General features: G+C 41.6%; 1 protein-coding gene across 2 annotated transcripts; it reads right to left on the bottom strand.

Moving 5' to 3' along the window:
- Nucleotides 1-646: 646 nt before the first annotated feature.
- PARL (presenilin associated rhomboid like) lies at nt 647-12,919 on the bottom strand. 2 transcript variants are annotated; one of them, XM_030456418.1, is made up of 10 exons: nt 12,835-12,919; nt 12,547-12,751; nt 11,998-12,138; nt 9,581-9,629; nt 7,686-7,781; nt 6,974-7,123; nt 6,442-6,512; nt 5,026-5,127; nt 3,467-3,564; nt 647-972 (listed from the first exon to the last, which is right to left on the bottom strand). In XM_030456418.1, exons 1-10 carry the CDS (start codon nt 12,879-12,881, stop codon nt 855-857), a joined length of 1,077 nt encoding a protein of 358 aa, XP_030312278.1. In that variant the 5' UTR covers nt 12,882-12,919; the 3' UTR covers nt 647-854. The 2 variants fall into 2 exon arrangements, with proteins under 2 accessions (XP_030312278.1, XP_030312279.1); XM_030456419.1 differs by lacking the exon at nt 11,998-12,138 and having other exon boundaries at nt 650-972.
- Between the last annotated feature and the right edge of the window lie 744 nt (nt 12,920-13,663).

Below are 13,663 nucleotides of genomic sequence, written 5' to 3'. Positions count from 1 at the left end.
AAACCTCAAAGGAAACTAGCAATACAGCACAGCTTAAAAAAAACCCAAAACCAACCAATCAAACAAACAAACAAAAAACCCTAATGCAGTAAAAGAATACATAAAGCAGTATAACATTGTAAAATATCCAAAACTTCAGTGAAAGAACAACTTAGGCTGAATGTAATTATGCAAAAAACCAAAACAAAACATAGTAATAACTTCTAATAACATGTGCCAGCATCTTGGAAGAAGAGATAGAAATGAAAAACCTAGGTTGAATAAGCCACAGCTGATGCATAAAGCTGGACTATTAACCAGTATGTAAGCTCTGGCAAACAATCCAGCATGGCTTCGTGTATTTAAAGTTTTAAGTTTCAAGAGAGACAACTGGCTCATCTCATCCAATCTTTTCAGCACTAAAGACCAGTGAACTTCACCACATCAGCCTTCTGTTGAGCCCAATCTGTAAGGTGTGCCTTCTAGGAAAGGCTGGCATTAGGGGGATCTTGTAAGAAATTGAGTTGTCCAATAACTTCATTAGTTTTAAAATTTTTTACCTTCTTAAGTATTAACCAGTTGTACCCCATTTTGAAGCTTTTTTTGGACAGAGCTTCTGGTTGCTTTTTTTTTATTCCTCCTTTAAAAAACATGATGCAGACTTATCTCAGAAAGCAATAGGATAAAAACCTTTATTGTTCCACCTCTGTCAGAGTTCATTTTCAGTTGATATGCATTTTTGTAACTGCAGCTTACATTAGAAACTTCAGCTCCTTAGGTGCTTCTATGTGGAGCAGCAAAAAACCTTAAACCAATTCAATCCCATGTCTTCAAGTAATTTACCACTTGGGCACAAAGAATCTCTAGGATTAGAATCAGCTAAATCTTCCACCTCCTCCCTTTCCTGTGTTCTTTGTCCTCATTTCATGCCAAGCTTTCACCAGGGGTTCTCTGTTCTTCCATATGAGCTCATGACCATACGTCACGTACCACCTGAGGAAGAAAACACAAAAAAACTAACTGCACCTTTTCTCTGCATCTGAGGATGCAGGTTGATTTTTAAAATTGAGTAAATCAAATGCTTAGAACAGGAGGCAAGAAAAACTGAAGCAGAAAGAAAAATATTCTGGGGGTAAGTGGCAGGTAAGTCACTTGTTCTCTTGACCCCTAATAGTCAAGAGAACCTCTTTGTGTTCTTGCTTGTCTCAGTCCTCACAATGAACAGTTTTCATGTCTTTGATGTAATGCTCTCAGGATTTCTAGTTAGAAAAAAAAGATGCAAAGGGACCTGGGAGTCTGGATTGCCAGGAAGCTGAACAGGAGCCAGCAGTGTGCCCAGGTGGCCAAGAAGGCCAATGGCATCCTGGGCTGGCTCAGGACCAGCGTGGCCAGCAGGTCCAGGGAAGGGATTCTGCCCCTCTGCTCAGCTCTGGTGAGGCCACAGCTTGAGTCCTGTGTCCAGTTCTGGGCCCCTCAGGAAGTTCAGGAAGGAGATTGAGGTGCTGGAGCAGGTCCAGAGAAGAGCAAGGAGGCTGTGAAGGGATCCAGCACAAGTGCTGTGAGGTGAGGCTGAGGGAGCTGGGGGTGTTGAGGCTGGAGAAGAGGAGGCTCAGGGGAGACCTCATCACTCTCTCCAACTCCCTGAAAGGAGGTTGGAGCCAGGGGGGGGGGTTGGGCTCTTTTCCCAGGCAACTCTCAGCAAGACAAGAGGGCACAAAAGGTCTCAAGTTGTGCCAGGGGAGGTTTAGGTTGGAGTTTCGAAAGAATTTCTTTCTGGAGAGGGTGATCAGGCATTGGAATGGGCTGCCCAGGGAAGTAGTGGATTCTCCGTGTCTGGAGATCTTTCCAAAGAGCCTGGATGTGGCACTGAGTGCCATGGGCTGGGAACCACGGGGGGAGTGGATCAAGGGTTGGACTTGTGATCTCTGAGGTCCCTTCCAACCCAGCCCATTCTATGATTCTATGAAAAAGCAATTTCCATTCAAGGGACTGTTAAAACAGTACTGTTGCTTGTGCTAATCCTTACTTTACACTACCAAGTATTTTTCTCATCTGCAAATCCAACTGCCCCATAATGAACAGCCACATTCCATTAAATGTGAATTTTCTTACATAAACATCTAAACAAAGATTTTTTTTTCCATCAAAGTACTGTAGTTTATTTTACATTCATAGGGAGCTCTATATGCTGACAGATGAATACCAATGTAATTCAGCAAAGGGGGGAATATGGTGGAGAGGAGAGGTGGGGGGGGAACAACTGCATGGAAATAGATTAAATGTTCTCCCACAAGCCTAACTTCACACCTGAGTCCTGAATAACAAAAACAGGTTTATGTGAGGCAACAGCCACTGCCAAGTAAAGTGGCCATTCCTTTCACTACTATAGCTGCTTTCCAAAGTGGACAGTTCTCTGTGAGCCAATGTCTAGGAAAACACTTTATCCACTCAACACATGGCCTAAAATAGAGGCCCTGTTGCTGGATGAAGTGATCACAGAGCAGAAGATACAGGTAGAATATATACAGCTGAGCAATGCATGACACTTGTCAACTCAAGACAGTTTTTACTGCAGCTGCTACTCTATCCCCATAATATGTGAATGTGCATTATCATGAACAAGCTGATATAAATACAGCATGGCAGAAAAGAGTTATGAACCAGCAAGACTGTATCAAATGTATTTGTGGGACCAGAGAAGGGGAGAAAAGGAGATTGTGCAGAACAGAACTTACTGACAAAGGCAAACCAGTCTGTAGACCAAAATTAAGTGTCCTTCACTTGTTCTTTGTCTGGCCTAGTTAAATTTGAGGTAGGATATTAAAATGTTTACATAAAATGCTTACAAATGATCTTGGCAATAAGCATACAATTTTCTCTGCATCTGATCAGGCAGAAGGGGAAAAACTCAACTTGGTAAAATAGTTCAAACATGGGTCAATGTAGAACTGTTTCCTACAAAAGAGGTTTCTAGCACTTCTTCCCAATTAGAAAGGCTGCACACAAGAACAACAACAGTGCCAAAGAGCAGCAGAAGCAGCTCAAAAAATGTTGGCCTGAACTTATGCTAATTCTGTAGCTCTCTCTAAATTGGCAATTAGAGGAACAAACCAAGACAAAATTTCCTTAGCTGCTTAATTATAAAATTATTTTAATTTGTCCAGGCTGTGTTTTGTGTCAGTCCTTTCTGCCTTTAGACTGTCTTCAGCGTGCTGGGAAGACAGAGACATCCAGCCAAGGTTCTGATGACAGGACAATCTGACATCTACTCTACCATTCTAAGGCAGTTCAGATCAATTTCTTTCAGTTCTAAACATCCACCAACAGTCTTTCCCACACCATTTTATAGTCCCACAAGGATAATGGTGAGTTGCCTTCAGTGCTCCTCAAGACAACTCTCCAAACTTCAGAGAGAAAAGGAAGAAGAGATTAAAAAAATATAGGATGACTTTAAATACAAACCAGAGGTCAGTAAACACAAACTTACATTCCAAAGAGAGCTCCTCCAAGATGTGCTGCATGGTCAAAAAGTCTCCAGCCTAGAGCAAGCCCTGCAGTATCAAATGCAATTATGGCTTTTAAAGCCTGGAAAGGAACAGAACATGGAATGGACAGGATCAGTTGCAGCCATGGCCACTGATAACAAAGTTTCATATTCTGGCATAGAACAAAAATTTTAGATCAAAAAATATTCCCTAACTTTGGTATCAAAACATCTATTGTACAAAAAACAAACAAACAAACAAAAAAACAAAATTAAAAAAACCCTTCCCCTCCCCCAAAAATACCAAAACAAAAAACCCCAAACCAGACTAAGCTCTTAGCTGCATGTGCTGACAAAACAGACACAAGCAGCTACAGAATAGGTAGAGCAGAAATGTGTCTTTTTCAAATGCTTGGTCTCTCCTAAAGCTACCAATACACTTCTACATTGGATTGTTTACTTTCAAAGCTGATTTACAATATATGTAATGCAGGCTAAAGGAGCACAAAGTTTAGAAAAACAGTCACATGGAAGGGCTAAAATTACTCAGGGCTAAAATGATTCCAATGCTTATGCTTCAAGAGCCAATGTTGCTCTCATCTGTGTACTTCCTTATGGCAATGCTCTCAAATATTTCTACCCTGGCCATCTTTTTTGAAAGATATGGTTAAAGGATACCATGAAAAAAACAACAGAAAAATATGAAGGCTGTACCTAAGAACACTTTTATTCAAATCTGTAAGCTTCATTTACAAAAAATATTAAATCTCATGTTCCTGAAATGACAAAGCTTAACTGCTTTAGGTAGAAGACTAAGCCAATTTTAAATAGTGGATCAAAGATGAGTTAATAAAGTCAAGACATACATGAGAAGCTTTTCCTAAATGGGGCAGTGGATATACTTTCAAGAACTCAATGAAACAGGAATAAACCACTGAGGCTTTTCTTCATGTGTAGTACCAGGACTCCTTTTTCTAATATCAACAGTGTTCTTAAAATCATCAAAAGATGGTACCCAAATAGGGAGGCAGATATTCCTCCACAGATGGGATGTTATTTCCCTTCAGAAGTGAAATTCTGTTTTTCCCATCTCATTGATCAGTTTTTTCTTCAGAAAGAGGTTATTAGTATTAGATTAGCCTGTAACAAGTGCTGCTATAAAAAGTATTGCCCAACAGAAAGAACAATATGTGGATGGACATTTCCTCAGGCAGGTAAAGCAGTGTCCCTCCCAACTTCTTTCACCTCTTAGAACTGATTGGAAACAGACCCATGGGGGGTGGAATTAAGATAATTCTAAACTCACTACAAACTTGTGTAATCACCATGCAAGGCTGCAACAATTCACAACCAGTCTCTAGGACTTCTGTCTTTTAAAATACATTTAAATAACAATTAAATAAATTTAAATAACAAATAATACATTTAAATACTTTTAAATATATTTTAAAATACATTTAACAGCTTAGAAACAGAAAGAGGGGGACACATGCTCAGATACTGGAGAGGTATGAGGAAATAGTTTTAAAAGTAGAATTTCTTTGAAATACAAAAGCACTTACACTTCCTGCTGTAAATGTGACCATTGGAAGAAATATGATGGCTAGTTTTGCTTCTGGAATCTTTGTACAGACAGCTGCAAGGACAGTCATTATAGCTCCTGACTGTAAATACATTAGAATACATGACAGTAAGTTGAGTTGTTACATAAGGGAATCATTATTTTCCTTTTTCCTTTCAGCTTTTATTTTCAAATGCAACCCACCTGTAAACCAAAAAGTACCAAGCACCACAATAAGTTCAGAATAACAACAAAGCAAGACACTGTTACTTGATTTCAGCATCTGCAGATAGAAATACTGGGGGAAAAAAAATGCCCCACAGATGCTCTTAGATAACTAGGAAATTACCACCCTTATTTTAGATAAATTTTTCTGTTACTTTTTTTCCTCAGTGAACCCTTGGAATCTAATGTATTAATCAAACACAAACATCTCATATGAAAGGAATAATTCTGAAGCTGGTACCAAAACAAGAAAAATAACACATGGACAAGAACAAGAACTCTTTTGTCAAAGAAACAAGCAATTCCCTGGTCTGTACTAAACTGACCATGGGCTTTTGTATCCATGAAATATCTCAATGGGAAGGCTGTGAATGCAGGAAACTAATGCACAGGCTGGTAATTTCAGCAAGTTCAGATCAATAAGACTAATGGAAGGTAACTTGCTCCAGGTATAGTTTATTGACCATACAAAGGGACAATAAATAGAAAGAAGTATAAAAATGCTGCTCTAGGGATTGCTCAACAGGTTTCTTTTTCAGTCCAATTGAAAAATAAGATCTGACTTTTGTCTTTTATCAAAAATATTTAGTAAAGTCAGTTAGAAAGCCTCTAAAACCCAGTAAATGGCTAAGTTATAGCCTTAAACTTAACACAAGTAAGGTGTTTTGAAATACTCTCCTGCCAAGAATACTTGTAAAAAGCAGACAACCACAACAGCTCCTTGGCCTGCCTCAGTTCTTTCACACTGTGAGGATTTTGGCAGGACTGCACAGCATGCCCTACAACTTCCAGTAGCATCATGTGCTGATTTTATCTGTTTGATTATATTATCTTTCTAAAGTGTTCTATCTTCAATTATAGATTACTGTGATGCACAATTATACACTAAGATTAACAAAGTAAGTTACAGAAGTGAACTCTGCTCAGTGACATGAGCTCCTGCTGGTAAGTATTAATTTATAAGTCATTAAGTGGCAGTACTTCTGGGCTGCTGCTACAAGAGTTAATATATTTGAGAAACAGGCAAATTCTTACACAGACATCACCACCTGAGTACTTTCTTTTGGTAAATTTTCCTAGCTTCCACTATCCCAAAGATATTTTGGGCTTTTAAGCAGGCTAAAGAATATGGCAGGGTTTGCCTGTGGCTTCAGAGAGCAAGATAAGGTGTCTCAAATGCTGAGATACTTACAGCTCCAAGGGAGGGTTCAAACCTTCCAGTGGCCATTTTTGCAACATAACTGACAAAAGTAGAGATAACCCCTAGAAAGCAAAAATGAGTGGTGTAAACAATGCCAGCAATGCAGACAAGCATAAGAAAAGTACAACTATGTTACCTGTACAGCTTCCTAAAGAAGCTCCTGTAGGTGGTGCAGTTTGGAGGTTTGTGTGTTTTATTTTTTGAGAGGGGAGGTGTTTGTTGTAACTTGAATTAACCACCTTTTCCCATGGAATGCCCATGAAGATGTATTAAGAACCATTTTATTTGGGTAGCTAAGCATGACATAAACCCAGTCACTTGTACTGTCACAGTATTTTGAAGCCAAATATCCCAAACCCAACAGAATTCTGTATGACAGCACCTGCAGTTAGTATAGGGCACTGTGTGGGAGTGAGTGCTGACCATCTGTCATAGTACAACCACTCACCCTGCACACACTTTACTTGTGTGAATATATGATAGTATTTTTAAGTGTTGTAAATTTATTTTTCTTGAACATTACCTGCAGAAAGATACACTGCAATGAACTGCTCACATCCCAGAAGAGAGACGATGCTGCTGGAAAAGCTCCACAAAACATACATGTTTGCTGCCATGTGGAATAGAGAGAAGTGACTAAATGTAGAGAGCAGCATGGGAGAACACACAGCTTCTACAAAAGAGGAAAACAAGGAAAAAGAAAAAGTAAGTGTTTCAATTTGCTTCAACTTGCACATCATGCAGACTAGAAGTTTCTCAAGACATGCTATAGGCTAATTATGCTTAGACTTCTCAAATACAGGCTAGGTAATAAACCCAAAAAAGTAACAAATAACAAATTCCATGCTATGCTTTCTGAAAGGTAAGACCCAGAAATATGCAAGCTGTACAAGCAACTACCTTAGAATATCTTATTCATCTGTTGAGGAATGCTTCATACAAAATATTTATCTTATAACACATCTACTCTTTTGAAAGGAAAAAAGAGATTTTATATGTATATGGTAAAAGATTTTTAATATATTACATAAGCACCTATACAAAAATATTTTGCTAGAGAGAAAGACTCAAAGAAAAATTCATTTTCAAAAAGCTCCTGCCTCTCCTCACTGAACCAGCAGCCTTGACAATGCAAAAAGGTCAATTAGGAGGTCTGAAGGGCAACAGTACTTAAAACAGGATCAGAGGTTTTATTACATCCCAGTAGAGATAATTCCAAATTACTGTTCACTTACTAGAGGATGGATTTGAGGTGAAATATGTAAACATAACCCGTCGCATACCAGGCAGCCTCCACAAACAGAACACAAAGACATTTGCAGCTATGATACCTATTAAGGGGAAAAAAAAAGTATAAGAGTTAATTATGAATGGAACATTCCATGATGCTTACTGTGAACAAGCATTCCAGAGTAAGCATGCTTTTTTTTCCACAGTATCCACTTCTTGCTTTATAAAGCTTAGAAAAAGAAAAAAAATACTGAAAGCTATATTTATATATTTATATATAAATATATATATATATTATTTATAAATGTATATATTTATATTTACTATTTATATAGTGTCTTTCAGAAATATGACATGTAATTGCAACAGTTTTAACATACAGTACAATGAATGAATGTGACAAAATCTGTGACAGAAAATCTGTACTTGGGACATTCAAGCTATTATTTCAAAATTCTACTTCACTACAGAACCAATGACACAAGCCAGCTTAAGCAGTTTTTGCCTCTATCTGCTTATTCCCAAATGCCCCCAATCTGCTGCACAGCTGTATTTAACTGCAGACAGAGGCTAAAGGGAGGATAGACACACAGTATACATCCCTTCTGTTTTCTCAGGAGATTTGGTTTTGAGGTAATTGCAGAGATACTGGCTAGAGATCAAGCATAAAAAGTTGAGTTGGCATTGCTAAGGCATGGTTACCTTTGGGAAAAAGCAAATGCACAGCTTTATATTTATATTTATATTTATATTTATATTTATATTTATATTTATATTTATATTTATATTTTATATTTTATATTGTCTGTTGTTTGAACTGCCTCCTCTATGTTTATCCAAGCATTCAGGGAATTAATCTATCATAGCTAGAAATATTAAAGGGGAAAACAACTGTGCTCCCTTACAGAATAGTTAATGTCACATAATGAATTTATTTTAAATTTGCAACAAAACATAAGAACTGTGAAAAACTATGGTATACAAATCCCAAAACCAAAATTTTAAGATTTATCCTGGCACTCCATCCTGTTCCACCATGCTTTTTTATTAGAGGAAATATTTTCCTGCATGCTACACCGAGATGTTGGAGAACTTTTAGCAACTCCAGTACACTAAGCCCAACCTTGTCATGGCAACTAGGGCTTAATATCCAAATGGCTCTGGGTCTACCAATTAGAATTCATATTGCTTGTTAGATTAAATTCATGTTGAGGAATGTTCTAGGGCCTACAGAATATGGATCTTCACACACACACACACACACACCCCACCCCAGTACAATATTTGTATTTTTATTGTGACTTGGCTTGAGCAATTTCAAAGCACTGCACAAAACCTCTTGACAGGACTTGTTAACTTGTAGAATATATATGAAAGGTATGGCTAAGCTACTTAGATTTTAATCAAGTACTCATCAATTTTTCTCCATATATTTCACTTGGGGGTTTCAAGTGTAAGTAATGGGTAGGTTAACCCATCAAAACCACAGCATAACCAAAGAAAAGCTCACAAGACAGTTGCTTCTTGTGTTCAACACTGTGTATGTAAAACTAGAAAAAAATTACCAGAGCTTCATTTCCAGGTACCAGTGGAATATATACTCATATTCCTTGTAAAAGCACTTGTTGTTTTTCACAGTTCCTGAGAAAAACATTGCCTGGAAGATTCTAGCTAATCCTCTATACTCTCACAAAGATGCATGGGAATTTTAATAATGCATACAGAACATAATTTGTGAGAAGGAAGTGTAGCAGAAATAGCATATGTGCAGGTGGAAGTTTACACTGCTTTGTGCCTAACAACCTAAATGTGGTATGAAAGCCATCTGTTTTAACATACTGTACCTGTTTGCCATATTTCTCTTCCTGTGAATGTCTAATACTTGTAAGCTAACACCAACCTGTCACAGTTCGCTGACCCTCAGTCAGGCTATTCCACCAGCTGTTAATCTGAAAAGGAATTGATGTACATCAGGGCCATTTCAGAAACAGCCTCACAAGGGTCTAACTTTTTAAGAATGGAAAGCATTTATTTGAAATCTGTCAAGTACATCTCTTTCAACCCCCTCAATTTCTGACTGGTTTAGCTCTTCAAGTTGGCACTTCCTCGCTGAAGGACAGAGATCTATCCTCCTTTTCATAAAAAAACCTAACAGAGATGAAGAGTTTCTTCAAAAAAAATGGGGTTACACCCTTTTACACAACTTCATGGTTAACCTCTACTTGTACTAGACAAAGATCTAACCCATGATGACAGCCAAAGTTAGCATAAACCCTGCCTCAACCAAGCTTTACCCTAATGCTGTCTAACATCACACCACCCACCTTTGACAGATTCCACTTTTGTGCCAGGGTCACTTTTGCAGAGGTGGCTCACAAGATGTGGAATCCATTCCCCCTTGTGGCCAGCTCACCCAGCCCTCCTCCAAGTTTAAAACCCCTGAAAAAAGTTGATTTTGAGTGCAGTCAGCAAACAGACAAACCCCTTTTTATCTTCCTCAGCTTTCAGAGTAATTTTGGACAAATATTTCATTAACAGCTCAATGACTGTCCAATCATATGGATGAGGACAACATCATAAAAACTATCTGTAGATTGGAGACCAGGGGAAATAATGCTGTATGAAACAAGTCATTCACTATTTGATGTCAAATAACAACTTCCTTGCATTTTTGTTTAATTCTCTGGCACAGGATAGAGGTACTGGTATTTCCTATAATACAAGAACACTAAACAAATATGATTTTCCTAAAATATAAGAAGCAAATGTTTGAAGCAGCTATCAGGAGATCCTGAACTTTTAAAAATGTAACTTAACAGCTGAAGATGGGGGTTAGGAGTTTAATCCTGTTAAAAATAGGGCAGGTGTTGTTTTTTGCTTGTTTGTATGTTTGGTTGGTTGGTTTTGGTTTGTTGTTGGTTTTTTTGATAGCTAATCAACAGATCTTTCTCTTCAGGTTTTGAGGAAAAACAATATTTGAAATAATTTTCTTTTTATAATTTGAACTGACAACCATTATCTCACCTGCACAGAGCCAGAAAGCAGGTTGCACTAGGCCTGGCTAAGATAGTATTAATTTTGTTTATAGCAGCTTATACATTAGTGTTACATGTTAGATTTTTGACTGAAACAGTACTGATAACATAGAAATGTCTTCATTTTTTCTAAGCAGTATTTGCACAGCATCAAGGCCTTTCTTTCTCTTACTCTGCCCCTGCAGTGAATAGACTGGGGGTGCACAACAAGCTGGGAGGAGAGAGATGACCTGAAGTAACCAGAGAGATATTCCCTACCATATGTCATGCTCAGCAATAAAAGAGAAAAAGAGAAGATTTTGGGAGGTTTAGCCATCTTTTGCTCATGAACTGGCTGGGCATTGCTCTACCCACAGGAGATGGCAAATGACTACCTTTGTATCACTTCTTTTGGGTGTTTTTTTTCTCTATTATCCCCCTGCTCCTTCACTTACTGAATATATTTTTAGTTGATGTTTTATCTTTACCCCCAGATTGTCTTGCTTTTATTCCTCCTTTCCTCTTCCCCCATCCCACTGGGTAATTCCAGGGAAAGTGAGTGAGTAGCTGTGTGATGTTTAGCTGTCAACAAGGTTAACCCACAACATATCAGCTTCAAAAGAAGTACTGAAGTTCACACAGCTACACATTACACAAACAGCTCCTACCTTGAAACAGACATATAACATATATATATTTAGTTTAGTTTTAAATGCACTTAATTGAAAACTAAATGACTGAAGATTTTGCCATGTCTGCTACATTTATACCAAATACTTTTTTTGTTCTTACTGCCCAAACTCAGAAGCCTTTGCATAGAAATGTCAGGTTTCAGAGAAAAAAGCCCTCTAAACCCTAATTTTTGAAGTTCAGGATGAAAATACAAATGCACTTCAGAAGACAGATCATTAAAAAAAATTAATGCTTAAGGTTCAGAATTTAAGCTAGCTCTGTCCTCTTCAAGAGTTCTTGTTTACTTTTGAGAAGACTTAGGGTCTCTACATTATCTAGTTGAGATATCCTTTCTTCCTTGTATTTCAGGGTGAATTTGGTATTTTTGTCCAGTGGCTTTTGCAGTGATATCATGAGGTACAGCTTTCTAAAACTAATTCCATCAGTTTTTCCTGTAAGGAAATGTCTACTGTAATTTGTTAAGAGCCTGTTCTTTCCTCAACTTAAAAATCTGGATAAACAAGCCAAGTATTTGTTGTAGAAATAGGGCACCAGAGGGAGGGCAGGGTGATGTTTTACACTTCTGCAGGGACCCACCCGTGTGTGGACAAGCCAGCCTGGCTCTCTGTACCTGCTTTCTGAAGTCACCCCTCTTCTGCGGGCGGATTTTATCCAACCAGTCTGCCCGAGCTTCCTCAAAATAGGTCTGAACCCGCGACTTGAGCGACTCGTACTGCCAGATGGCGGCGGACCCGAAGGCAGAGCCTGTGAACTGGGAGGAGTGGGACAGTGTGGTGAGCCCCGTCTTTCCGGGGAGGATGCTCCAACCCTGCAAGTGTTTAAGGCAGGGTTGGAGGAGGCTCGGAGATGCCCGAAGAGGAGGAATCCCTGCCCAGGCATGGGGGGTTGGTACCGGATGACCTTTAAGGTCCCTACTGACCCAGCTCATTCTGTGATTCCGTGCAAGCTAAAACGAAGGCGCCATCCCCAGCACGGTCCCTTGGTGACCGAGGGAACCAGGCTCCCCTTGGGGTTCCGACACCCGCCCTTCCTCCGTTACCCATCCCCGAGCCATTCTTGCCCCTCGGTGACACCTGAGGCACCGCTGCCGTACGCGGTCCCTCCCCTCCCTCCTCTCCCCACCGCACACGGCAGCCCCCATCCCGCACGGACCACTCACCCCCACCGCGAAGATCAGCGGCTTGACCAAGCGCTGCGGCGAGGGGCGCCCTGTGTGCGGCGGCGGCTGGGGCGGCGGCGGGAAGAGGCTGCGGCGGCGGTGGGGCTGCGGGACGGGACGCGCCTCGGCGGCGCCCGCCGGAGATTCCGCGGGTGGCGGACGCGCCCGGCGGAAACCCTGTCGCTGCTCCAGCAGCACCGGCAATCTGCGGAGGAAAAAGAGATGCGGGGCCGTCAGCACCGCCTCACCTACCCCACCTCTTCCCTCCTCTGCCCACTCTGGCGTTACCTGCGCGTCCGCGGAGCCCCGGCGCGGGCCCAGCACCACCACGCCATGTTGGGCGCCTCCCCGCCCGCCGAGCACTTCCGGGGCAGCCGCCCGCCATTTTGCGGTGGGTGCCCTGAGGGAGCAGGGGGGGACCCGCCGCACCCCAGCCCCGGAGGGGAGCGGAGCGGAACAGGGGTCCCTCATCGCCCCGGGGCCGCTCCGCACCGTGGGCACCTCCGGGGCTCCCCGTGTCGAGGGAGGCATTTCCGACGGCTCCTGCCGCTTGGGGCCTCCCGAACCCCGCCCCGCTGACGTGCGGAAGGGTCCTCCCGGTCCTGCCCCACCATGGCGGGAGTGGCGCTGAGGGGAGCTCGGGGCCGCCATGATGTGTGGGGCAGCGCTTCACGTCCCACACCCCTCTGCGAGTGTAGGGGGCGACATGGGATTAAGGGTTTCCACGTCTGGACTGTACTGCTGTCTTTAGAAGCCCTCAGGAATAGACTCTCTCCTCTTAGCCTCCAGCTCAGCTCTGCAGCAGCCCAAGAGGCAGAGAGGAGCCTGAGAGTGCCGCCTCAGCCTTGCCTCGCTCCCCCGTGTGGCTCCACCTCTTCACACCTCACCGCCTTTTCTCGCTTCGCTTCTTTGCCTCGCCTCAGCTCAGCTCACCTCACCCTCGGGTTTCTCCGGCAAAGGGCTGCATGTAGCTGCCTGCCAGCCTCCTTCCCGGGCCTTCTCACCGTGCTCTCCCTCACCCAGCTGAGGTGCTTTCAGGTGTCCTGTGGTCCTCTCGCCATCATCTGGGGTTTCCAGCCTCTGGCACTGCGCTGCCAGCCATGTGGCCAGGCAGTAG

This window comes from Calypte anna, chromosome 9 (assembly GCF_003957555.1).
Source record: "Calypte anna isolate BGI_N300 chromosome 9, bCalAnn1_v1.p, whole genome shotgun sequence".
Lineage (NCBI taxonomy): Eukaryota > Metazoa > Chordata > Aves > Apodiformes > Trochilidae > Calypte > Calypte anna.
The sequence above is the reverse complement of the archived record's forward strand: the minus strand, read 5'-3'. Positions and strand labels throughout refer to the sequence as shown.